Source organism: Hordeum vulgare, chromosome 2H, assembly GCF_904849725.1.
Source record: "Hordeum vulgare subsp. vulgare chromosome 2H, MorexV3_pseudomolecules_assembly, whole genome shotgun sequence".
NCBI lineage: Eukaryota > Viridiplantae > Streptophyta > Magnoliopsida > Poales > Poaceae > Hordeum > Hordeum vulgare.
The window spans coordinates 503,750,116-503,776,542 of record NC_058519.1 but is presented as its reverse complement, the minus strand read 5'-3'; the positions used below and the strand labels follow the sequence as shown (position 1 = coordinate 503,776,542).

The 26,427-nt window shown below is 42.0% G+C and overlaps 1 protein-coding gene across 1 annotated transcript; it reads left to right on the top strand.

The window, feature by feature from the left end:
- Positions 1-84: 84 nt before the first annotated feature.
- On the top strand, positions 85-1,619 carry LOC123426868 (RING-H2 finger protein ATL52-like). The gene has a single exon (XM_045110767.1). It carries the CDS (start codon positions 265-267, stop codon positions 1,459-1,461), a length of 1,197 nt encoding a protein of 398 aa, XP_044966702.1. The 5' UTR covers positions 85-264; the 3' UTR covers positions 1,462-1,619.
- Positions 1,620-26,427: the final 24,808 nt, after the last annotated feature.

The window sequence follows — 26,427 nt, the reverse complement described above, 5'->3', positions numbered from 1 at the left end:
TTTTCTACGCACCAAGTCCAACTTGGCCACCAACCAACCATCCACTTATCCCGTTTGCCAAGTAGTGGCCGCCCCGCCCCGCCCCGCCCGGCCCGGCCTACCCCGGTCGACGCACCGCCGCCCCGGTCCACAGCATCCTTCCCTCCCCAAAGGAAAACCACCCACACGTACTACGCGCTTCCTTCCACGACCTTCCTCCCACTTTCCCCGCCCCCTCTACCAGTCCACCGCCGATGCCGCCGGCCTCGCCGCCCACCTGACGCCATGCCGCGCCACTACCGTCGGATCCTCTTCTCCGACGACTGCGATCCTTGGTATGGCTGTCCCCCGCCTCCCGCCCCTCCCTTCTTCACTCCTTCCCCCTCTCCCTCGCCTTCCTCTCCGCCTCCGATCACATCGCCTTCTCCTCCTTCGCCTTCTTTCTCCTTCTATATCCCTACTATCTCGGACCTCGCTCCGTGCCCTTCCCCCGTCCATGCCGGCGGCGGTGGTGGGAGAGACCAGGGAGGAGGAACTTACGGGTACGGCGCAGTCGATGACCACCGCCGCCGCTTCGTCACCTACGTCCTCAGCGCCGCCGCGGCGCTCGCGTTCCTCTCCCTCATCCTCCTCGGCGTCTCGATCGCCGTCCGTCGCCGGCAGATGCGGCGCCGGCGGCAGGCGCTCCTCGCCCAGGCGCCGGCCGCCGCGACCAACGTCGGCAACGACGACCCGGAGGGCGGCGGCGGCGGGGGCGGCGTGGTGCACCACGTCTGGTACATCCGGACCGTCGGGCTCGACGAGGCCGCGATCGACTCGATCGCGGTGACGCCGTACCGCGCGGGGTCTGGCCTCCTCGGCGCCGCCGACTGCTCCGTGTGCCTCGGCGAGTTCAACGACGGCGAACTCGTTCGCTTGCTGCCCAAGTGTGGCCACGCGTTCCACGTCCCCTGCATCGACACCTGGCTCCGCGCCCACGTCAACTGCCCGCTCTGCCGCTCTGACGTGATCGACCCCGCCGCCGCGCCCGCCGGAGTCGGCATCGAGTCCAACCCACCAGCTGATCCAGATGCGAGCGCCAACGCCGCAGCCGAGCAAGCGGCTGCCGCGAGCGATTCGACGCTGGAGCATGAAGACGAGGAGGAGGAGGACCAAGAAGCGCCGCGCGTGGAAGAAGACCAGCACGAGCAGCAACCCAGTTCGCCAGAGCCAGAGCCATTGCCGCAGCTCCCAGGCCCGCTGCCGCGGAATGTGCGGCGCGCGGCATCCATGAACGCGGCGATGGTCTCAACGGCGGCAGATGTCGCCGCGCTGGACCGGCTGCCTGACGCGGCCCCCGAAGGGGAGGAGCAGAATGGCCGAGATAAGCATCAAAGTGGTGCGACCGGCCATCCGAGCACCGTGAGGCCCGCGTCCGGCGGTCTCCCGAGGTCCTTCTTCTCGCGGCACTGCCGCGCTCGGAGCTCTGTGCTGCCGCTCTGACGGTGCCGAGATCCCGAGCTGAATTTTGATCCTTGTCGCCAATAATGTTACCCGATCGACGCCCCAAATGCGTGTAATACTTGTTGCTTGTAATCTCAAAACCGATGATTGCGAGTTCAAACGCGAAATGCAGCAAAGAAAAGTCTGCAATCGATAAACGCACGCATGGTTTTTGCACACTGTACATACGTTCTCTTCGTCGAGCTCGTCAGTCAAATTCCCATGTCGACCTTTATTTGTTGTCTGTTTCGTGCAATTAAGAACAGATATCAGACCAGAACACGAATAGAGAATAGAGATTTAGGAAGATGTTCTTGTATTCTTGTCTACGAAGCAGACACTGCACTTTGTTGGCTGCTCTTTTCCTTGCTATACCCTACATTTTCTTCTCTTCAACTAACATGGGAGTGTCATCGCAAAAAAAAAAAAAAAAAAAAAAAAAACACTAAACTAACATGGGAGTGGATCGCATCATCCGCCTCTCAAACTTATCGAAGGGAAAACGTGCCCTCATGGCCTCGTGGGGTCGTTGGCACGGGAAGATTTTGTCTACTGGTCTACAGTTTTTTATTTCCTGATGATGGTAGCAGATGAGCTTGTAGCTATTTTTTTTTTTCAAAAAAAAAGATGTCAGATCTATTATTAAAATTCATTAAAAGTACAAAGTATCTCAAACATAATAAAAATCATATCAAGATCCCGAGACTCTGAGACACTCGATCAACCACTACCGCCAACGCATCGTTGTCATCGCTCCCCTATCGGAATAGGCTTGACCTTGTTGATGACAGCTGAAAAGTATTCGTACATGTGTCCATAGCGTGGAGCCATATTCATCACATATGTCCGTGAGCTTGTAGCTGCTTGATTAGTCATATCTAATCAGCTACTCAAAGCAATTGCGGTCAAGACGCCGCACTAGTGCAAACAAAGAATCTCGAACTTGATAATTTCTTCAAAGCATGAGGTGCACTCACGTTCATTGCTATGTGCTCCTGACGCGGCAGACAAGCTGACCACAGAACTACTTCCATTTTTGTAAGATCGGACGGTTCTACTGAATTATCTCTACTATTAAAGGAGGATCTGCCGTCTGTCGTGATGGTTCGACCTGTAGCGATCCCCATTCTATCGCTGGAAGCCCTCCCATCCACGTTCTCCTCCCATAGATTTTTTTCAACCCTCTGAAAACCAAACGGTTTGATAAAGAAAACCACCCCTGTGCACCCCCTCCTGGATCGGTAACTCCTTCTGCCCATGTGCAACCCTCCCTCCAACCCAGCCCAAGGATCCTCCCAGGCCCCAGCCGCGTTAGGAAAGAAAAAAGACCCACCCACGATCACACGCCCCGCACGACTGGTCTCCCCGACAACGTCGCTCCCAATCACGTCTCTCTCCCTGCACCCGAGAAATTTCGCCACCGCCGCCGCTCTACTCCTCATTTACCTCGTTATCGTCGTGGCCGCAATACTGGTCGTGGGAGTCTAAGACAACGATTTTGATTAGGTTTTTTTATTGACTAGCTATTGTTATCATCAATACTACAATTGATGTTCACCATGGTGAAGGTTTGATAAAATCCGAGCATGTGGTCCTACATAGGAATGTTGGAATAAATATATATGTTCAGGGCCTCTTTGATTCTCAGGATTTTGAAAACGCAAGAATATGGAAAGTAGAGGATTGAATGGCATGTCCATTTAAACCCCATATGATTAACAATGAGTGTTTGATGGCACAAAAAAACAAAGGACTTATAAAAGAGATTGGAGTGGATGCTAGATTTTTGTGAAATGTAGTACAAAAGATTTCATAGAAAAAATTCATACGGGATCCAACCCTATGAATCAAAGGACAATTGTAGGAAAAATCCCTAAGGATTTCAATCCTTCAAAAATCTTGTAGAATTATTTTGAATCAAAGGAGCCCTCAAATTATTGGGCCTAGCCCATTTATCTTCTATTGATAATTCCTAGTTTAAATCCTAAAGGACCATCTATCCCACACACACAAAATCCTAAAAGCCCATCTAACTCATTAATGCATGACAAGTGATGTGAAATTTTACTCTCACCACGCTAACGAAGAATGATTTAGACCAACATATGAAGTAGGTTTTTTCACCCACACACCCACACACCCACACACGCCGATAGGAACATTAGAATACAACGCATACACACTCATCCTTCGCCACCGACCTCATGCGCATTGTCTTTCATGAAAAGATCGAGTCAGGCTAGGACCTATGCCATGTGTGTGTGGTTTGTTCTTTTTGTTGCACGTGATGGAAGTTGAAACATTGTTTGGATGTACTAAAAGAGATAGAAGTGTGTGCATTTCCTCTCCAATAGTGGATCTGTTTCAATTGTATGAGACTACAGGAGGTCTCTCTCTCGTCGTCACACTATCTCTCAACACATACACATATGAGACCACCCTTCGATTCCGAAGCTTTGTGTTGCCTACTACTTTTCAGTTACCACTTCCTCGTGTGCACCGCGAAGTGGGATAACAGACCTGAAAGTGCGTTATATCGACTAGAGGGAGGGGGTGAATAGGCATTTTCTACAAATTCGTCACTGAGGAATTACTAATTGAGGAATTTGCTAAGTGACCAAATACTCGCAACGGAATAAGTACTCAAGTGCATGCATGGTAGAGCAGTAGCATAGTCATCATGATGAAAAAACATACACATAGCACAAGCAACGTGTAAAACAAGATAAGCAGGTGAAGAACAAGGTGACTGAAGAATTTGGGTTGAGGAAATTGAGAAAGTATTCAGTCAAAGTCGTCAAACAGTAACGATCTATTTCATCAACAAGTACTCGAGGAAATGAATGGGTTGCGGAAATAGAACTAGGGGCTTGATGAAGACGATGATTTGATGACCCAGTTCCAACTGATGTGACAATCGTACGTCTGGTTTGGAGCGGCTTGGTATTTAAATCAAAGGATACACAGTCCTTACTGTATTGTCCTTGAGCCAAGGTCACACAAACCTCACCCAACACTCATGGTAAGTCTTCAAGGTAGACTTTCAAACCTTCACAAACTCGGTCACCCGGAAATCCACAATTTCCTATTGGATGCTCTAGACCATTGACGCCTAACCGCTTGTAAGATATAGAGTCTTCAAAGGTAACAAGCATTGGTTCCACACAGGAACAATCTCTTCAGTGATGCTCAATCACTGTGGGTTTTAGGTGTTGGGGTTTTGGGTTTTTCCTCACTAATGATTTTCTCTCAAAGTCCTCGGAGGATGGGTTGCTCTCAAATGACACTTGTCAATTTCTCTCTCGGAGCAACCAACCAACTAGTGGTTGTGAGGGGCGGCTATTTATAGATAGGGTGCAACCTGACATGATAAGACATAAATGCCCCTAATGATATGACCGTTATATGGATAAGATGTATTGGGACAGCTCGCGCTAAGCATAACAACAGTCGAAATTTCAAACTATGAAAGTCCTTAGGACTATCATGTTCCTCATTGTAGGCAACAACGTTCACAATATGACTGAACTGTAAGAGATTTCCGAAGGCTTCACTCGAAAGATTGGATATGCGTAGGCTTTGAGATGAGCATCACTTGAAAAAATTTCCTTAGTATTAACTCGACCCCCTTTAACAATACGATGTTTCCTATGACTCAATAGAAAGGAAATAAAACAAGAAAACAAAATCTTCACGCTTCATAGTCCTTGCATTAATATCTTCAAGGATACACCAATTTCCTTATTTTTAAAGTCTTCGAGAAAACATCAAAATCGTTAGTTGAAGACATTCATTTTCAGGGGTCGACATTTTTCGGATATATCAAACTCCTAAGTGACTTATAGAGCCTGTGTACACTCACAAAACATGTTAGTCCCATAACCTATAAGTATTTAATACACCAAAATCACTAAGGGGCACTAGATGCACTTACAAGACCTTTGGAATCCCTGTCTCTTGATCCTTTTCGAGCGAGGGGTGATCGTTTTTTTACGTGCACATTTGAGAGACTGCTAGCATCTCCTCTGACATTGTTGCACACAACTAATTTCTCGATAACAACTTTTTTCCTCTACGATTGTACCGATCTCTAATGTTGTTTCCAGTTCAAACATGTCTTCATCTTCCACACCATACTTGCCCATTTCTGTTAGAGATTATGCTCAGATTACTATCACTATCAATCAATTCGGATATGATGTTATTATCTCTATTAGACTGCATGACATGTTTGATTATTATTTTATTTGGTTGAAATATCATGTTTTATTTACCATTTACTAGATCAAATCATATGAAAATTCGGTCATATACTCAACAAGACTTACTACCATGAGAGGATTTTGGTGGCTTCGGTACATGATTCTTATGCATGTTTGGATGTTTTCTGCATTAAAATTTAGTGTCTTTGTGTTTATGTTCACTTCATATAGATACATATATTTCCTTTCATGATGAAAAATGAACTTTGCTAAGTACACAAGTGTTGTCTTTATGTATAAATAAAAGTTCTTGAAAAATTCAATTAAGAAATTTATCGAGGCTAGACACAGCATGGACTATAGTGTCCACGCACCCCACCCCATGGTTGCATGGGGCCCACAGGACTGCATTGGAGCAACTTCGGCGTCCATACACTCTCTTTTGACCTAGAAAGTCCGAAAAGTTTTTCTCCCAATTTTACCATGTCGCGAAGGCGGGAACCATCTCTGGTCTTCTCTCGAAGGGCTGGAGGCAATAGCCTCTTGAGTCAGGAAGATCTTCATCATTGCATCACCAACTCCTTCTCCATCATTATCATTACCATCATCATCATAATAATCATGATCCCCATGCCCATTTGTGAGGGATTTTCAGTATGAACATGTGTTGGATGAGAATTGGATGAGATCCATCATGTAACGGTTATCAGATTTATCATGTGGCGACAAGGGATGTACATGCCCCTTGACCAATGCGAGCGGTGCTAGGAAGGAGCATGCCACCCCCATGTCGTGTCTCGACATCCACTTGTCGAATGGTTGGCATGTGAACCCGGAGAGAGTTCTAGTGATGATCGTTCTGGCCTTCGGCCGCATGTCAGAGCTAAATCCGGCGGTTCTCGGGTAGGAGGTCCCGATCTAGTAGTCTTGTATAAATGATCACAAGGACACAATGGATACAAGGTTTACCCAGGTTCAGGCCCTCTCAAAGAGGTACAAAGTATAGGTGATCTACCACGTATGAACGTATCTGCCCTCTACGGCTGAAAGCACAATTGCTCCCTAGGGTGGTTTTGATAGTTGATCACAACATATGCATCATTGGACTAATGTGTTTTCCAAGTATATTTTAGAAAAGTTCAAAAGATGTTATGGCTTAAAGTTTTTGTGGAGATGCCCCTTGATGCAATAAAGGAATAATATTGGCTCAAGCTTCAAGCTAGAAGACTCTTCATTTCATATTTGTGAGAAATCATTTTTGAGTCCATAGGAAGGCCAATACTACTAAAAGGGGTGAGGTAGTAAAATGAACTGATTGCTCAAATGCTCAAAGTTAGCAACCAAAACACTCAGTCATTTTCCCCACATATCCACTCTGTCAAGTTCCACATTCACAAATTCGGTGTCACCAACATTTCCACATCGGATCCATCGAGTTTGAACCTCAGACAGAACCCTAGCCATGCCCACCAAATAGGTGCAACCAAAACTGTATCGGTGCTACCGAGTTTGGATGACCAACATTCTATTGCCAAGATACACACAATCGGAATTTCCGAGTTTGAGTATCGGTGCCTCCGAGTTTGGCCATCTAACCGTTAGTCACCTTTTCGGTGCCACGGAGTTGTATATATCGGTCTCACCGAGATTTAAAAGTTCACACCTTTAGTGCTAGTCGGTACCGCCGAGTTTCTAACTTCGGTGTCACCGAGTTTGCTCTTTTGTGTGTAACGGTTCGATTTTGGTTGCTGCCTATATATACCCCTTCACCCACCTCTCATTCATGGGAGAAGCACTCAGAACACACACTTCATTTCCAGATGCATTTCCTGAGAGAGAACCACATACTCATGTGTTGAGACCAAGATATTCCAATCCAATCATTTGAAACTTGATCTCTAGCCTCCCCAAACTGCTTTCCACCAAATCAACCTCTCCAATCCATGCATATTCTGTGAGAGAGCGATTTGTGTTGAGGAGACTATCTTTAGAAGCACAAGAGCAAGGAGTTCATTGATCTACACCATCTATTACCTTTTGGAGGGTGGTGCCTCCTAGATTTGTTAGGTGTCGCTTGGGAGCCTCCTACTTCGTGTTGTGGAGTTGAACCAATATGTTTGTAAAGGCAAGGAGATCGCCTACTTCATGAAGATCTACCGTGAGTAAGGCTAGTCCTCCGTGGACGGAAGCCGTAGTGGGATAGACAAGGCCGCTTCTTTGTGGACCCTCCGTGGGTGGAACCCTTCGTGGACTCTCGAAACCGTTACCCTCCGTCGGTTGAAGTCTCCACTAACATGGACGTACGATAGCCCCACCTATCGGAACCATGCCAAAAATCACCGTGTCAACCTCATGCGTTTGATTTCGCTACCTTACTCCTCTATTTACACTTGCATGTTTACTTTCCGCTGCTATACTATTAGAACTGCATGTATAGGGTGTACTTGACTTGTTATAACTATCGTAGCTGCCTCTCAAGTAAAATTGGGAAAAGGCAAAACTTTTATCTTGTCAAGTAGTCTAATCACCCCCTCTAGACATACTTTCAATCCTACAACGGCCCTGACACTAATAATTGTGATATGCATTGGTTTTTTCCATGAAGAATAGGGGGTGATGAAACACAATATAGATAAGTATTTCCCTCATTGAGAAACAAGGTTATCGAACCAATAGGTGTATCACACAACCCCAACCTTGAGCGCCTACGCACAAAAGAGGAAACACTTGCACCCAACATGGGCAAGAGGGGTGTCAATCCCCTTGGACTCATTACTTGCAAGAAAATGAGTAGTGTAGATGATAGTTGGATAAATATAAAGTGGAAAATAAATAAAAAGTAAATAAGAACAACAAGGAAATATTAGTCTTTGTAAATATATAAGTGAACAGACTCGGGAGAGATAGTGTTCTCTAGTGGCTTCTCTCTTGAAGAAGGCATACAGTGGGTAAACAAATTACTGTTGGGCAATTGATAGAAAAGAGCATACTTATGCAATATTTATTCACGGCAATGAACATGTGTACATAGGCATCACGTCCATAAGCAATTAGACCGACTCCTATGTGCATCTACTACTATTACTCCACTCATCGACCACTATCGAGCATGCATCTAGATTATTAAGTAAAAGAGAGTAATGTTTAGAGAACAATGACATGATGTAGACAAAGTAAACTCAACTAACATGAATGAACCCCATTGTTTTATACTTAGTGGCAGCAATGCAAATATGTGTCTTGTCCCCTACTTTGTCACTGGGATATAGAGCATCGCAAGATTGAACCCACTAGATAGTGTCTTGTCCCCTCTCACTGAAGATAGATCAATCTAGTTGGCTAGATCAAATCAATAGATCGGAGAGATTTACAAAGCTATAATGATCATGCAAATAAGAATCATAATAAACTTTAGAGAAGACTGTAAGTGCATCTAGTGCCCTTAGTGATTTTGGTGGTTTGAAGACTTATAGGTTAAGTAACTAATGTGTTTATAAGTGTACACGTGCTCTATAAGTCGCTGAGGAGTTTGAGTTATACGATGAATATCGACCCCTAAAAATGTATGTCTTCGGATGAAGAAATTGGTCTAAACTTGAAGACTTTGATCGCGAAGAAATTGCGATGAAATTGATATTCCTCATGAAGATATTGAAGATGAGGAATTCGATGTGTCCTGAAGAAAATCAGTCTGAAGACTTTGAAGCATGAAGATTTACTCTTTTTGTTTCATTTTCTTTACTCTTGAGTCATAGGAACACCGTAGTGTTAAAGGGGGTCGAGGTAATACTACGGAATGAATTTCCTCATGATGCTCAACCCAAGCCTAAACCTACAAAAGCCTCAAGTGAGGAATATGAGAGACATGAGGACTTTCAGAGTTGAAAGTTTCGACCGTTTCCGCGACACGCGCCACCTCACCGATCTTATCCACACCAATGGTCACATTATTTAAGGGCATTTATGTCAAATCATGTCGGGATTCTCCCAGGCTATAAATAGCCGCCCCCACAACCACTAGCTGGTTGGCTGCTCCACGAGAAACTGACACTTGTCATTTAGAGCAACCAAAATTCCTGAGAGTCTTCGAGAGTAAATCATTAAGTGAGGAAATACACCAAACACCAAACCACAAACCAAAAACCAAGTGATTGAGCATCACTGAAGAATTTGTTCCTGTGTGGAACTGAAGCCTTTTACCTTTGAGGACTGTGCATCCTCCAGACGGTTAGGCGTCATGGTCTAGAGCATCCAGCAGTCAATTGTGGATCGCAGGGTGACCGAGTTTGTGAGGGTTTGGAAGTCTGCCCTGAAGACTTACCACGAGTGTTGGGCGAGGACTGTGTGTCCTTAGCTCAAGGAGAATACGGTAGGGACTGTGTGTCCCGAGACTATGTGTCCTTTGGTTTCAATACCAAGCCTCTCCAAACCAGACGTACGACTGTCACAGCAGTTGGAACTGGGTCATCAACAACTGTCTTCATCATGATACTGGTTCTATTTCTTCAACTCTTTCAATTCCTCAATATTGTATGTTGAAGACTTTCATTGTTACTGTTTGAAGAATTTGCTGAAGACTTTCACTGAATTTCCTCAACCTCAAATTCTTCATACCAGTTAATCTTCACCTGCTTATTCTATGCCTGCATACTGTGCAAACCAATTCTCATAATCTTCATCAAATAAACTGCTGTTGTGATCTTTGCACCTCTAATCATGCGCTATTTCCGCTGCACATTATTTATCAGTGAGGAATTTCCTCAAAAGAAATTTCCTCAGCGATGAAATTCTAAAAGTCGCCTATTCACCACCCCTTTAGTCGATATAACGCACTTTCAATTGGTATCAGAGCAAGGTACTCCCTTGTTCTGTGTGATTTTGGTTTAACCACGTGGATTTTTAGTTATGTCGACTACATGTATGATCAAGATTACTGCAGGATGTCCTACCTTCGAAGGGAAGGACTTTCCCTACTGGAAGACCAAGATGCAGATGCATCTTCAGGCTATTGACAATGATCTCTGGTACATTGTGGAACATGATATTCCCTCCATTGCTGCTACTGTCTCTGCCGCTGATGTGAAAAAATTCAAGCAACTTGATTCTCAAGTGAAGAATATTATCCGTGGACATCTGAGCAAAGGTCAGTATGGCAGAGTGAGTGCTTTGGGCACAGTGAAGCTTATCTGGGATAGGCTGTCCAAAGTCAAGGAAGGAATTTCAACTCAGTGTGACTTTCTTGTTCATGTTCTTCGAAATCTCATCAATCGCTTCAAGAGGCTTGACAATGGAAGCTGCCAAGATACCTTTGATCGCCTCACTGGCATCTCAAATGAACTGCAAGCACTGGGAGCTCGAGACATCACTGACCATGAAGTTGGGAAGAAACTGCTAAGATCTCTTGATCCATCATTTGATACACTCGTTCTGATGATTCAAGAAAGAGCACACTATAAGATGCTTGATCCTGCTGATATACTCGAAAGACTCAATACTCATGAATTCCAACAGGAAGAAAAGAGAGATATGTATGGACCAAGCTACTCTAGACCTCATGCGCTGAAGGCCAAAGTAATTTCCTCATGTGAAGAAGAAGACTCAGATTGTAGCATTTGTGATCCTGAAGAACTTGGACAGGAGCTTGCAATGCTCGTGAGGAAATTCCAGAAGTTTACAAGGCGTGGCCAGTTTGGTAAATCTTCAAGAAGAGATATGAGGAGATCAGAATCTTTATCTGAGGACTACAAGAAAAGAACCTGCCACAAATGCAAGAAATCTAGTCACTATATTGTTGATTGTCCTCGCTGGGTGAAGGAATCAAATAAGAAGAAATACAAGGATGAAAGTTCTGATGACTCGAAGAAAAAGAAGAAATCTTTAAAATCCTCATCCTCAAAGTCCTCATCGCACAAGAAGACTAGTTTCAGAAAGGCTCGGGCACTCATTGGAGAGGAAATGGATTCCGAGGAAGAATCTGAGGAATGTGATGAAGAGGAAGGTTCTGAAGAAGACTCACACTCTGGTGTGGCAAGTCTTGGACTGGCTACCAATTCTCCAGCAAGTCAATCTTCAACCTTGAATAAAATGACAACGCTATCTCCACTGATGACTATGCTAATGACTTCGCTCCTACCTATTGCTTCATAGCAAAAGGTTCAAAGGTACCGAATGACAGTTCCTCCTCTGATTCAAGTGACTGTGAACCTGATGATTATAAAAAATCTAGTTATAGTAAACTTGCCAACATTGCAACTAAACAACAAAGTGCCATTGAAAAGCTTCAAAAATTGCTAGACAGAAGCGATGACCTGTTGAATGATGAAATGAATCATACTCAGATCCTCACTGAAGATGTGAAAAGTCTTTAGTCTAGATTTGATAGTCTTCAAGATCGTTATGACACACTCTTGGCTGATCATGAGAAACTTTCCTATGAATTTCTTCAAAGGAAACTTGATCTTGAGAAGTTGAAGATGTCTCATGATGATCTTCGAATGGAAAACGATTCATTACTTTCTCAACAGATCAGTGCCGCTCAGGTTGAATTCACTCCACCATGTCTCAAATGCATCGAGCGTGAAACTGCCAATTCTTCACCAAAATCATCAAATGCTTCTATTGCTACAAATTCTTCAACTGCTCCTATGGTAACAAATTCCTCACCTAAGGAAACCACAAATGTTACTCACGAAAATGCAGGGCTGATGGAATTGTATGTGTCACGCATGTACAAAAGTCTCAAAGGGCATCAAACCCTTTGCGATGTGCTCAAAAAGCAGATTTTGAACAGGAACCCGTGGAAAGAAGGAATTGCCTTTGAAAGGAAACTGAATGCTGATGGATCATACTGGAAACCTGAGCAGTATCCCAAAACCTCATGGGTTGCTGCTAAAGGACCTCCGATTGATCCATCCAATCTAACATGCTTTGCATGTGAATTATCCTATTCCTCAGATGAGTCATTTGACTCCAACTATAAACTGTTCAAAAATCAATCTCGTGAAGTATTTGCTCGATATGTTGGAACTAACTGCAGGAATGGACCACCCTTGAGGAAATCTGGGTCCCCAAAAGTTGCTTGGAAAATCTTCAGGTGAATGTCCTCATGACACCACCTGGGAGGAACTTGAACCCAGATCAAATTCCTCAGGTGGACCAAAGTCTTCAAGAGGATCAAAATCCTCAACTCGTCAAAACTATGCTCGTACTCGTGCTAATGCTTCTGATATGCATGGAAATTACATTGGATATGAATATGAGCATTATACATCAAATTATTATGTTCATAAATCCTCAAAGAACTTCTCTGCATATTCATTTGAGTACTCTAACCCCCTTATTGTGAAGAGAAGTGCCTTAGCTTCAATGCCCCCTTTCTCATATGCTGCTCGCAGGATGATGAACTCTTTGAAACCCCTTCAGATGTGGGTGGTGAAGAATTTGAACTAATTACTTCTGCAGGTCAGGTCTCCAGATGAAAATCATCATCTGAAGAATTTGCTGGAGACCTGAGGAAAATTCTTGATTGGACGCAAGCTAAAATTGATGAAATGGTAACATTTCACACGTCCACAAATTTACTGTTTATGACGAAATTTCTATCTCATGAAATTGATATCATATTCTTCAAGTCTAAAGCATATGAGATGGTAAGCTGTACTAATTCATCTGCAGGATGCCAAGCCCAAGAGTACTGAGTGGGTTCTTGATAGTGGTTGCACAAACCACATGACTGTTGATAAAAGCTTGCTGATGAATATGCCACTAACTCCATCACCACTGAAACAAATCACTTATGCTCACAAAGGTAAAAGCAAGGTATTGGGACTTGGCAAAGTGGCAATTTCCTGGGACAGGCACATGGACAAAGTGATGCTTGTAGAATCCCTTGGGTTTAACCTCATCTCAGTCTGAATGCTTTGTGATCTTGATATGGTTGTTACCTTTGGAGAATATAGATTTGTAGTCATCATGGAATCTGACAGATCCAAAGTCTTCGAAGGCTTTAGGAGAGGAGATTTTACATTGTTGATTTTTTCACAGGTCCTCAACCAGCCACATGCTTACTAGCAAAAACCTTAGAAGGCTGGCTATGGCATCGAAGTCTTGGTCATGCAGGCATGAGGAATTTGCACACGCTGGCAAAGAAGAAGCACGTCATTGGCATCGAATCAATCAAATTCCTCAAGGACCACCTCTGCGGTGCTTGTGAGTCTGGAAAATGACCAGATCCAAACACCCCTCGAAGACTATCATGACTACTACTCGTCCGTTTGAATTGCTTCACATGGATCTGTATGGACCTACTCATCATGCTACTCTAACCAATGCAGCATCCTTATATGGCTTTTGTCATCGTTGATGACTATTCTCGATATACTTGGGTACATATCATTCTGTATAAAACTGAAGTGCAGGAAGTCTTCAAACGATTTTCCTCAAGGGCCTCGACAAACTTTGGCGTCAAGATCGAACACATCAAGAGTGATAACGGGACAAAATTTAAAAATACTAGTATTGATGATTATCTTGATGAACTTGGTATTACTCACGAACTATCTGCTCCTTATACTCCTCAACAGAATGGCGTCGTTGAACGCAAGAACAGGACTCTGGTTGAAATGGCACAGACCATGTTTGAAGAATATCAGACTCCTCGTCGTTTCTGGCCTGAAGCAATCAACACTACTTGCCACATCATCAATAGGGTATACCTTCACAAATTCCTCAAGAAAACCTCATATGAACTCCTCACTGATAAGAAACCCAATGTAAGTTATTTCAAAGTCTTCGGTGCAAAATTTTGGATTAGAGATCCTCACCATAGCTCAAAATTTGCACCTAAAGCACATGAGGGTTTTATGCTTGGTTACGGAAAGGACTCGCACACTTACACATTCTTCAACACCTATCACAAAAAGGTTGTTGAAACTGTAGATGTGTGGTTTGATGAAACTAATGGCTCGCAAAGAGAGCAATTGCCTCCTGTGCGAGATAAATTATCTCCCGAGGAAGCAATCAAGTTCAAAGCTACTGAAGACATTGTTCCTACTGAGGAAATTGCCGAAGAAATCGTTCCCAACACTGATGAAATTCAAGAAGGTGCTCCTGAGGAAATTGCTCAAGATCAAATTCCTCAGCCCAGACAAAATCCTCAACCAGCTCATCCAAGGATTGCAAATGAAGTAGAACTTGACCAAATCCTCGATGACATCAACGCGCCAGGTCCTCTCACTCGCTCAAAAGCTTCACATTTAGTTAACTTATGTGGGCATTCCTCTTTGTGTCTATCACATAACCCTCAAAAGTTGTTGAAGCTTTCATGGAACCTGAGTGGATTCAAGCCATGCAAGATGAACTTCTTCAATTCAAGCTAAATGATGTGTGGGAACTCATCAAACGACTAGATCCTCGCAAGCACAATGTCATCGGCACCAAGTGGATTTTCCAAAACAAGCAAGATGAGGATGGTCAAGTGGTGAGGAATAAGGCACGACTTGTAGCCCAAGGCTACACACAGGTTGAAGGAATTGATTTCGATGAAACTTTTGCACATGTTGCTAGACTTGAAGCCATTCGAATACTGCTTGCTTATGCTAATCATTAGAACATTACTCTATATCAAATGGATGTGAAAAGTGCATTCCTCAATGGTATGCTTGAGGAAGAAGTATATGTTGCTCAGCCCCCAGGTTTTGAGGATCCGAAGCATCCAAACAAAGTGTTCACACTCAAAAAGGCACTCTACGGCCTCAAGCAAGCCCCTCGGGTGTGGTATGATACACACAAGGAATTCTCACGAATGCTTCAAACCTGGTTCACTCGATCCAACTCTTTTCACAAAATCCTATGATAATGAACTATTTGTGTGCCAAATATATGTCGACGACATTATCTTTGGTTGTACTGACAAACATTATAGTGATGAATTTGCTTACATGATGAGTGAAGAATATCACATGTCTATGATGGGGGAGCTAAAATTCTTCCTAGGTCTTCAAATTCGTCAACAACGCAATGACATCTTCATATCACAGGAGAAATACCTCAAGGATGTTCTGAGGAAATTCGACATGCATGAATGCAAAGGCGTCAAGACTCCCATGCCTACCAACGGCCACCTCTGCACTGACGAAAATGGTAAAGATTTCGATCAGCAGGTACATCGCTGGATGATTGGCTCTTTATTGTATCTATGTGCATCTAGGCCAGATATAATTCTTAGTGTTTGCATGTGTGTTCATTTTCAAGCAAAACCGAAGGAATCACACCATAAGGCTGTGAAGCATATTCTTCGATACTTAGCTCACACACCAACACTAGGATTATGGTACCCCAAGGGCTCAAATCTTCATCTCGTTGGATATTCTATTTTGATTATGCTGGTGACCGTGTGGATCACAAGTCAACTTCTGGCACTTGCCATTTCCTCGGAAGATCATTAGCCTGCTCGTCCTCAAAGAAGCAGAACTATGTTTCTCTCTCCACTGCCGAAGCTTAGTACATCGCTGCTAGATCCTGTTGTGCTCAACTACTATGGATGAATCAAACCCTCAGAGACTACGACATCAACATGAACGATGTGCCTCTCTACTGCGACAATGAGAGTGCAATCAAGATCGCCTACAACCCAGTACAACACTCGGATACTAAGCACATCCAGATTCGTCATCATTTTCTTCGGGACCATGTCCTCAAGGGCAATATCATCATTGATCATGTGAAGACTGACAATCAACTAGCAGATATTTTCACTAAGCCCTTGGATGAGAGAAGGTTTTGCAAGGTGAGGATTACTAAATCTACCCCTTGTGGAATTTTGCATGCATGGTTAAAATCTTCTAGGTCCATAGTATAAGATTCATCATAAAGATTAAATAGAACAGAATGCGTGTTACACCTGGACAAAAATTCAAACCTCTGCATGAACGAATCACTGAGTTGATAATATTTCTTGCATTGGTCTAAAACAAAATCTTCAAGGCCAACATTTCATATATACGCGTAAAATTCTTACTTGAATCCATCCTGGACCATGAATGATTCCGATGGCCATTCACAAGGCCGCACTTGAGCTTCCCTTGGGTGTTCAAGGTTGGGCTTGCGTATCGCGAGTCTCGAGGTCTTCTTGCTTGAGGAACCACCTTGATATATTTTCCATAACATTTTACTTTTTTTGAAAAATAAATATGATTTTTTTAGTGACTCAACATAATAATGAATAAACTCAGTCAAAACTTATAGCAACTACTCCCACAAGTGCCTAGAAGCTATATCATGCATCAAAACTACTTGGGACCCTACAAATTTGACATTCAAGCTCAAGAACAAGGTCACCACAGCAGCAAGATTTTGCAAAATATGAAGCACTAGAACAAAACTAATTGGACCATTGGAGGAGTCACATACCGATGAACAATCCCCTAAAACAGTTTTGCAAATGAAGCTTTGAGCAAGGAGATTGAAAATGGCAGCTAGATGATCTAAAACATGGGTTTGAGCAATGGTGGGATTTTTTCTGGAGGAAGAAGGAGTTGATGGGTACTGGAATAAGTGAAGGGGCCCCACGTGGGACCCACAAGCCAGGGGGCACACCCAGGGGGTGGCCGCGCCCTGCAGGCTTGTGGCTCACTAGTGCAGTCCCCTGATGTATTCTTAGAGCCACAAATTCTTAAATAATCCAGAAAAAATCATACTAAATTTCCAGGGAGTTCTGAGAACTTCGATTTTTGAGGTAATCTTTCTATTGCACGGATAAAATGGAAAACAGAGAAACAATAACTTTTTTACTAAGCTGAAACTATAGATAAGAAAATAAAAAGTTAGGTACAGAAGGTTGTGCTTTCTAAATTCATCCATCTCATGTCCGTCAAAAAGAATCCATCAATAAGGTTGATCAAGTCTTATTGACAAACATTTTTTCGAATGATATGGAACCAGAGAAATTTCGAATAACACTAAGTTACCTCAATAGGGATATGCATGTCCCCAACAATAAGTATATAATTTTCTTCTTCGCAGTAGGAAGAGGGAATTCAAAGTCTCCAATAATGAAGGTTGGAATTTTTCAATAGAGTTGATACTATGGACTTGAAGTTGTTTCTTTGGAAAGTGTACGCTATGCTCATTAGCATTAGCATAAAAAGTGACATTGCCTTTGTTGCAGTCAATAACAGCCCATGCAGTATTTGGAAAGGTATACCAAGGATAATCGACAAACTGTCGTCCTCGGGAATATCAAGAATAACAAAGTCCGTTAAGATAGTAACATTTGCAACCACAACAGGCACATCCTCACAAACACCGATAGGTATAGCAGTTTATTTATCAGCCATTCTAAGAGAGATCTCAGTAGGTGTCAACTTATTCAAGTCAAGTCTACGATATAAAGAGAACGACATAACACTAACACAAGCTCCAAGGTCACATAAAGCATTTTTAACATAATTTCCTTTAATAGAGCAAGGTATAGTTGGTACTCCGGGATCTCCCAGTTTCTTTGGTATTCCACCCTTAAAAGTATAATTAGCAAGCATGGTGGAAATCTCAGCTTCAGATATCTTTCTTTTATTTGTAACAATATTTTCATATACTTACCATATGGAGACGTTTTGAGAATATCAGTTAAGCTCATACGTAAAAAGACAGGTCTCAACATTTCAGCAAAGCGCTCAAAATCCTCATCATCAGTTTTCTTGGATGGTTTAGGAGGAAAGGGCATGGGTTTCTGAACCCATGGTTCTCTTTCTCTACCATGATTCCTAGCAACAAAATCTATTTTATCATATCTCTTTTTCTTAGGTTGTGGGTTATCAAGATCAGCAGCAGTTTCAATCTCCACATCATTGTAATTGCTAGGTTGACATCGTCATGAACATCATCATTAATATTATTGCTAGGTTCATGTTCATTACCAGATTGTGTCTCAGCATCAGAAATAGAGATATCATTTGGGTTTTCATGTGACTCTATAACAGGTTCACTAGCAGCATGCAAAGTCCTATCATCATTATTTTTGTTTTTATTAGAAGGACCAGGTACATTAATATTATTTTTCTGAGAATCTTGTTCAACTCTTTTAGGATGGACCTCGGGATACAAAGGTTCCCGATTCATTCTACCACCTCTAGTCACAACTCTAACAGAATGAGCATTGTTCTTACTAGTCATGTCATTGAGCAAATCATTTTGTGCCTTAAGTACCTGTTCTACTTGAGTAGTTACCATGGGAGCATGTTTACTAATAAGCCTAAGGTCATTAACAATTCTACTCATATAATCACCTAAGCAATCAAGCATGTAAGCATTATGCTTCAATTGTCTTCTAACATAAGCATTGAAATTTTCTTGTTTAACAACAAAGTTAGAAATTCATCCAAGCATTGGCTAGCAGACTTATTATAAGGAATGTAACCTTCATCAAATCTACAAATAGAATTTACCTCTACTACCTGTGTCGGGTTATCAAGACCATGTATTTCCATAATAGGTGGTAGATTCTTAACATCTTCAGCTTTAATACCTTTTCTTTCATAGATTTATTTGCCTCTTGCATATCTTCAGGACTGAGGAATAGAATGCCCCTTTTCTTCAGAGTTGGTTTTGGAGGTGGTTCGGAAATAGTCCAATCATTATCATTGCTCAATATATTATTCAATAGTAGTTCAACTTGTTCAACAGTTCGTTCCCAGAAAACACAACGAACACAACTATATAGGTGGTCCCTAGAAGCATTGTTTAGTCCATTATAAAAGATATCAAGTATTTCATTTTTCTTGAGAGGGTGATTAGGCAAAGCATTAAGTAACTAGAGAAGCATCCCCAAGCTTGTGGGAGACTCTCTTCTTCAATTTGCACAAAGTTAAATATTTCCTGCAAGGCAACTTGTTTCTTAAACCCACACCTCCCACAACCCTAGGAAAATATTTTTCAGATAAGTAGTAAATCATGGGGACTATGCACACAACCAGGAGAAAGAGAATTAAACCATATCTTAGCATCACCCTTTAATAAGACCGGAAACAGCTTAAGAATATAGTAATAACGAATCTTTTCCTCATGAGTAAATAGGGTAGCTATATCATTCAATTTAGTAAGGTGTGCCACAACAGTTTCAGATTCATAACCATGGAAAGGATCAGATTCTACCAAAGTAATTAACTCATGATCGATAGAGAATTCATAATCCTTATCAGTAACACGGATAGGTTAAGTAGCAAACTTGGGATGATATCGCATTCTAGCATTCAAAGATTTTTTCCTTCCACTATTATAGAATTTTTTTAAGATCATATCTATCCTTACAAGCAAGAAAGTCCCTAGCTACTTCTCCTTCCATTTCATAACCCTCAGGTATTTTAGGCAATTCATATCTAGGAGAGCTAGGTCTAGGAGGTGAATCATAGTGTTCAGTTTCATCAGATTCAACAATATCATTAGTTTCAACATTTACTCTAGCAATTTGTTCATCAAGAAACTCACCAAGTAGAACATTAGTATCAAGCAAAATATCATCATAAGCATCATGCATAGCATAAGTAGCATCATCAATTACTTGCGACATATCAGATTCAGTAGCAGGTGGTGGTGTTGCAAATTTTCTCATAACAAACGGCGAATCAAGTGCACAGCTAGATGGCAGTTCCTTACTTGCCCTCATAGTTGAAGGGTAGATCTTGGTTTTAGAGGCTTTGAGATTCTTCATTGTGATCAATAGATATAAATTCCAAGTGACTCAGAGAATAAAGCTATGCTCCCCGGTAACAGTGCCAGAAAAAGGTCTTGATAACCCACAAGTATAGGGTATCGCAACAGTTTTCGAGGGTAGAATATTCAACCCAAATTTATTGATTCGACTCAAGGGGATCAAAATAATATTCTCGAGCATTATCAACTGAGCTTTCAATTCAACCATACCTGGAAAACTTAATGTCTGCAGCAAAGTATTTAGTAGAAAAGTAATATGGTAGTAACGGTAAAAGTGGCAAACGTGACAGTAGCAGTTTTGTAGTGATTGTAACAGTAGCAACAGAAAAGTAACTTAGCAAAGACCAATATGTGGAAAGCTCATAGGCAATGGATCAGTGATGGATAATTATGTCGGATGACATTCATCATGCATCAGTCATAACATAGGGTGATACAGAACTATCTCCAATTCATCAATGTAATGTAGGCATGTATTCCATATATATTCATACGTGCTTATGGAAAAGAACTTGCATGACATCTTTTGTCCTACCCTCCTGTGGCAGCGGGGTCCTAACGGAAACTAAGTGATATTAAGGCCTCCTTTTAATAGAGAGTCGGACCAAAGTATTAGCACTTAGTGAATACATGAACTCCTAAAACAACGGTAATCACCGGAAAGAATCCCTGTTATTGTCACCCTGGGGGATGCGGATCATAACTCGTAATAGGTGTCTATAACTTGCAAGATAGGATCAAGAACACATATATATATTCATGAAAACATAATAGGTTCAGATATGAAATCATGGCACTCGGATCCTAGTGACAAGCATTAAGTATAATAAAAGTCATAGCAACATCAATCTCAGAACATAATGGATAATAGTTGCAAAGTGAGATCTGAAGGCGGAAAGTGCAACGAAGTAAAAAGTGTAAGGCTGAAAATATGGTGTGGAGTAGACCCGGTGGCCATAGTGTTCACTAGAGGCTTCTCTCAAAATAGCAAATATCACGGTGGGTGAACAAATTACTGTCGAGCAATTGATAGAACCTCACAAAGTCATGACGATATCTAAGGCAATGATCATACATATAGGCATCACGTCCGAGACAAGTGGACCGATACTTTCTGCATCTACTACTATTACTCCACACATCGACCGCTATCCAACATGCATCTAGTGTATTGAGTTCATGACGAACAGAGTAACGCCTTAAGCAAGATGACATGATGTAGAGGGATATTCTCAAACCAATGATGAAAACCCCATCTTTTTACCTTTGATGGCAACAACATGACGCGTGCCTTGCTACCCCTTCTGTCACTGGGTGAGGTCACCGCACGGTATGAACCCAATACCAAGCACTTCTCGCATTGCAAGAATCATAGATCTAGTTGGCCAAACAAAACCCACAACTTGAAGAGAATTACAAGGATATGAAATCATGCATAAGAGAGATCAGAAGAAACTCAAATAAGATTCATAGATAATCTGATCATAAATCCACAATTCATCGGATCTCGACAAACACACCGCAAAAGAAGATTACATCGGATAGATCTCCATGAAGATCATGGAGAACTTTGTATTGAAGATCCAAGAAAGAGAAGAAGCCATCTAGTTACTAGCTATGGTCCCATAGGTCTATAGTGAACTACTCACGCATCATCGAAGAGGTCATGGTGTTGATGAAGAAGCCCTCCATATCTGAATCCCCCTCCGGCAGGGCACGAGAACGTGCCCCAGATGGGATCTTGCGGAGACAGAAGCTTGCGGCGGCGGAAAAGTACTTTCGATGATCTCCTGGTTTTTTGTGGAATTTTTGGGGATATATAGGCGCAAAACCTAGGGCAAAGGGGCCTCAGGGAGCCCACAAGCCAAGGGGCCGCGAGCCCCCCTGGCCGCGCCATGAGGGCTTGTGGGGTCCCTGGTGGCCCCCTGTCCTGATTCTCCGGCTTTCCGATCTTTTTCTCTTTCGGAAAAAAAATTCTTTTTGGCAGTTTCATTCCGTTTGGACTCCGTTCAAAATCCTCCTCTGAAAGGGTCAAAAACATGGAAAAAACAGGAACTAACACTTGGCACTGAGTTAATAAGTTAGTCCCCAAAAATATATAAAAGGCATGCAAAACATCCAAAGTTTGATAAGCTAATAGCATGAAACAATCAAAAATTATAAATACGTTGGAGACGTATCAAGCATCCCCAAGCTTAACTCCTGCTCGTCCTCGAGTATGGAAGTGATAAAGAATAAAATTTTGATGTGGAATGCTACCTAGCATAGTTGTCCTTTGCAACTTATTTCACGTGACATGAATGTTCAGATCCGTAAGATTCGAAACAATAGTTTGCTATTGACATGAAAACAATAATACTTCAAGCAAGCTAGCAAGGTAATCATGAACTTTCAAAATAAAAAGGCCAAGGAAAGTTATCCCTAGAAAATCATATAGTCTGGCTATGCTCCGTCATCCTCACACAACTAATGTAAATCATGCACAACCCCGGTATTGGCCAAGTAATTGTTTTCGCACTCTTACTTTCTCAAACGTTTTATAACTATCACGCAATACATGAGCGTGAGCCATGGATATAGCACTATAAGTGGAATAGAGTGTGGTGGTGGTTGTGAGACAAAAAGGAGGAGATGGTCACATTGACTCGGCGTATCAAAAGGCTATGGAGATGCCCATTAATAGATATCAATGTGAATGAGTAGGGATTGCCATACAAGAGATGCACTAGAGCTATAAGTATGTGAAAGCTCAAAAGGAGAACTAGTGGGTGTGCATCCAAGTTGCTTGCTCACGCAGACCTAGGGCAATTTTGAGGAAGCCCATCATTGGAATATACAAGACAAGTTATATAATGAAGATTTCCACTAGCATATGGTAGTGACAAAGCAAGAATCTCTCAATCCTGAAGAACATGGTGCTATTATGAAGCACAAGTGTGGAAAAAGATAGTAGCATTGTCCCTTCTCTCTTTTTCTCTCTTCCTTTTTTTATTTGGGCACTTGGGCCTCTTTTTTTTCTCTTTTCTATTTTTTTATTTGGGCTCTTTGGCCTCTTTTTTTTATTTACTCACATGGGACAATGCTCTAATAATGATGATCATCACACTTTTATTTACTCACAGCTCAAAGCACAAAATGATGATGACTCTATAGGAAATGCCTCTGGCAGTGTACCGGGATGTGCAACGATCTTACGATCATGCAATGGCAATATGAGAGTGACGACACAAGTCATGAGACGGAACGGTGGGAGTTGCATGGCAATATTTCTCGGAATGGATGTGAAAATGCCATAGTGGGTAGGTATGGTGGCTGTTTTGAGGAAGGCATATGGTGGGTTTGTGTACCGGCGAAAATTGCGCGGCACTAGAGAGGCTAGCAATGGTGGAAGGTGAAAGTGCATCTATACCATGGACTCACATTAGTCATGAAAAACTCACATACTTGTTGCGAAAGTTTTTATTAGTAATCGAAACAAAGTGCTAAATGCATACTCCTAGGGGAAGGGTTGGTAGGTGTTAACCATCGCGCGATCCCGACCTCAACACAAAGGATGACAATCAATAGATCAATTATGCTCCGACTTCCTAACATAGTGGTTCACCATACGTGCATGCTATGGGGATCACTAACTTCAACACAAGTATTTCTAGATTCACAACACCCTACTAACATAGCTCTTAATATTACCAAATCCACGTCTCAAAACTAATTGAGAGGAATCAAGACTTCTCTTTCTACTCAATGCACATGAAGATGGAGGTTTTTGCACCCTCTCTGGGTACCTATCACCTTTGGGACTACTTTCATAGCATATGCCAACTACCAAGTCACGCACCGCCGTGCTCTAAAAGATATAAGTGAAGCACATAGAGCAAAAGTATCTAGCTCAAAAGATATAAGTGAAGCACTATGAGCATTCTAGCAAAATCACGATGAGTGCATGTCTCTCTCTCTCAAAAAGGTCTGCAACAAGGATGATTGTGACACAACAAAAATAAAAGACTCCTACGATACAAGACGCTCCAAGCAAAACACATATCATGTGGTGAATAAAAATATAGCTCCAAGTAATGTTACCGATGGATTGAAGACGAAAGAGGGATGCCTTCCCGGGGCATCCCCAAGCTTAGGCTTTTTGGTGTCCTTGAATTTGGCTTGGGATTCCTTGGGCATCCCCAAGATTGAGATGTTTCCACTCCTTATCTCTTTGTCCATGAGAACATCACCCAAAACTTGAAAACTTCACAACACAAAACTTAAACAGAAACTCATGATAACATTAGCACAAGAAAACAAACTACCACTTCTTTTGGTACTGTTGCAAACTTGAATTCTATCTATATTGGTGTTGGGCTACTGTATTCTCACTTTTCCATGGCTAGTACCCCCCGATACTAACCATAGTTTCATCAAAACAAGCAACCAACTCAACAAAAACAGAATCTGTCAAAAACAGAGCAGTCTGTAGAAATCTGTATACTTCGTATACTTCTGGTACCTAAAAAAATCTGAAAACTTACGAATGCATGGGCAACAGGCATATCAACCATCAGCAAAAAGAATCAACTCAAAAGATCTTTCTGAATAAAAATGAAAAATCATCTCGTGAGCGAAAAGTTTCTGTCTTTTTCCAGCAGGATCAAACAACCATTAACAAGACTAGGCATACAGGTTTTTCTTGGCTCAAACACAAAATGAAACACAAAAAACACAATCACAACAGAATTATTATGGTGTGGACGCAACAAAACAGAAAGAAAAAGATAAATTTATTGGGTTGGCTCCCAACAAGCGCTATTGTTTAACGCCCTTAGCTGGGCATAAAAGCGACAGAATCACGTATCGTCGTCTTTGGTGCTCAAATCATAAGTGTCCCTCATCATGGATTCACAAGGCAATCTTATTTTCTTTCTAGGAAAGTGTTCCATGCCCTTCCTTAAAGGAAATTGAAATCTACTATTCCCTTCCTTCATATAGATGATAGCACCGATAGTCCTTAGGAAAGGTCTACCAAGAATAATAGGGCAAGTAGGATTGCAATCAACGTCAAGCACAATGAAATGCATGGGTACATAGTTCCTATTTGCAATAATAATAACATCATTGATCCTTCCCATGGGTTTCTTGATAGTAGAATCAGCAAGATGCAAATTAGGATAACACTCTTCAATCTCATTAAAACCCAGAACATCACATAAAGGCTTTGGAATCGCGGAAACACTAGCACCCAAATCACACAAAGCATTACATTCATAGTTTTTGATTTTGATTTTGATGGTAGGTTCCCACTCACCATGAAGCTTTCTAGTGATAGAGACTTCCAATTCAAGTTTCTATTCAAGATATTTTATCATAGCTTCGACGATATGATTGGTAAAGGCCTTGTTTTGGCTATAAGCGTGTGGAGAGTTTAGCATGGATTGCATCAAAGAAATGCATTCAATCAAGGAGCAACTATCATAATTGAATTCCTTGAAATCCATAGTAGTAATTTAATTACTACTCAAAGTTTTATTATCTTCTACTCCACTTCTAATGCTTTTAGCATCAAGATAGATGGACTCCGAATCATTGGGGCACTTTTCAACCAAAGTGGATTCATATCTAGCCCCATAATCATTAGGTTTGACACAAGAAAACAAAGATTCAATGGGAGTCAAACCAAGCACTTTAAGATCTTCGTGATTCTTATCACGAGAACACGCCTTTTTAAGCCATTCATGTCTAGCACGAATTTGGGCGGTTCTTTCTTGGCTCTCAATCATGGAAACACGCATAGCTTTCAAAGTTTCATCCATGTTGATCTTGGGAGGAGCACATCTAACTTTCAAAGCATCAACATCACTAGACATTCTATCAATGCTCTTAGCCAAATCATCAATTTTGAGTAGCTTTTCCTCTATGGACGCATTGAAAATCTTTTGAGAGTTGATGAACTCTTTGATATTACTCTCCAGATCAGAGGGTAATCTATTGTAATTTCCATGAGTATTGTTGTAGGAGTTCCCAAAGTTATTAGAGGAGTTACTAGGAAAAGGCCTAGGAACATAGTTTC

Coding starts and splice junctions, on each gene's coding strand:
- LOC123426868 (XM_045110767.1), top strand. CDS start 265: ATGCCGCGCCACTACCGTCGGATCCTCTTCTCCGACGACTGCGATCCT.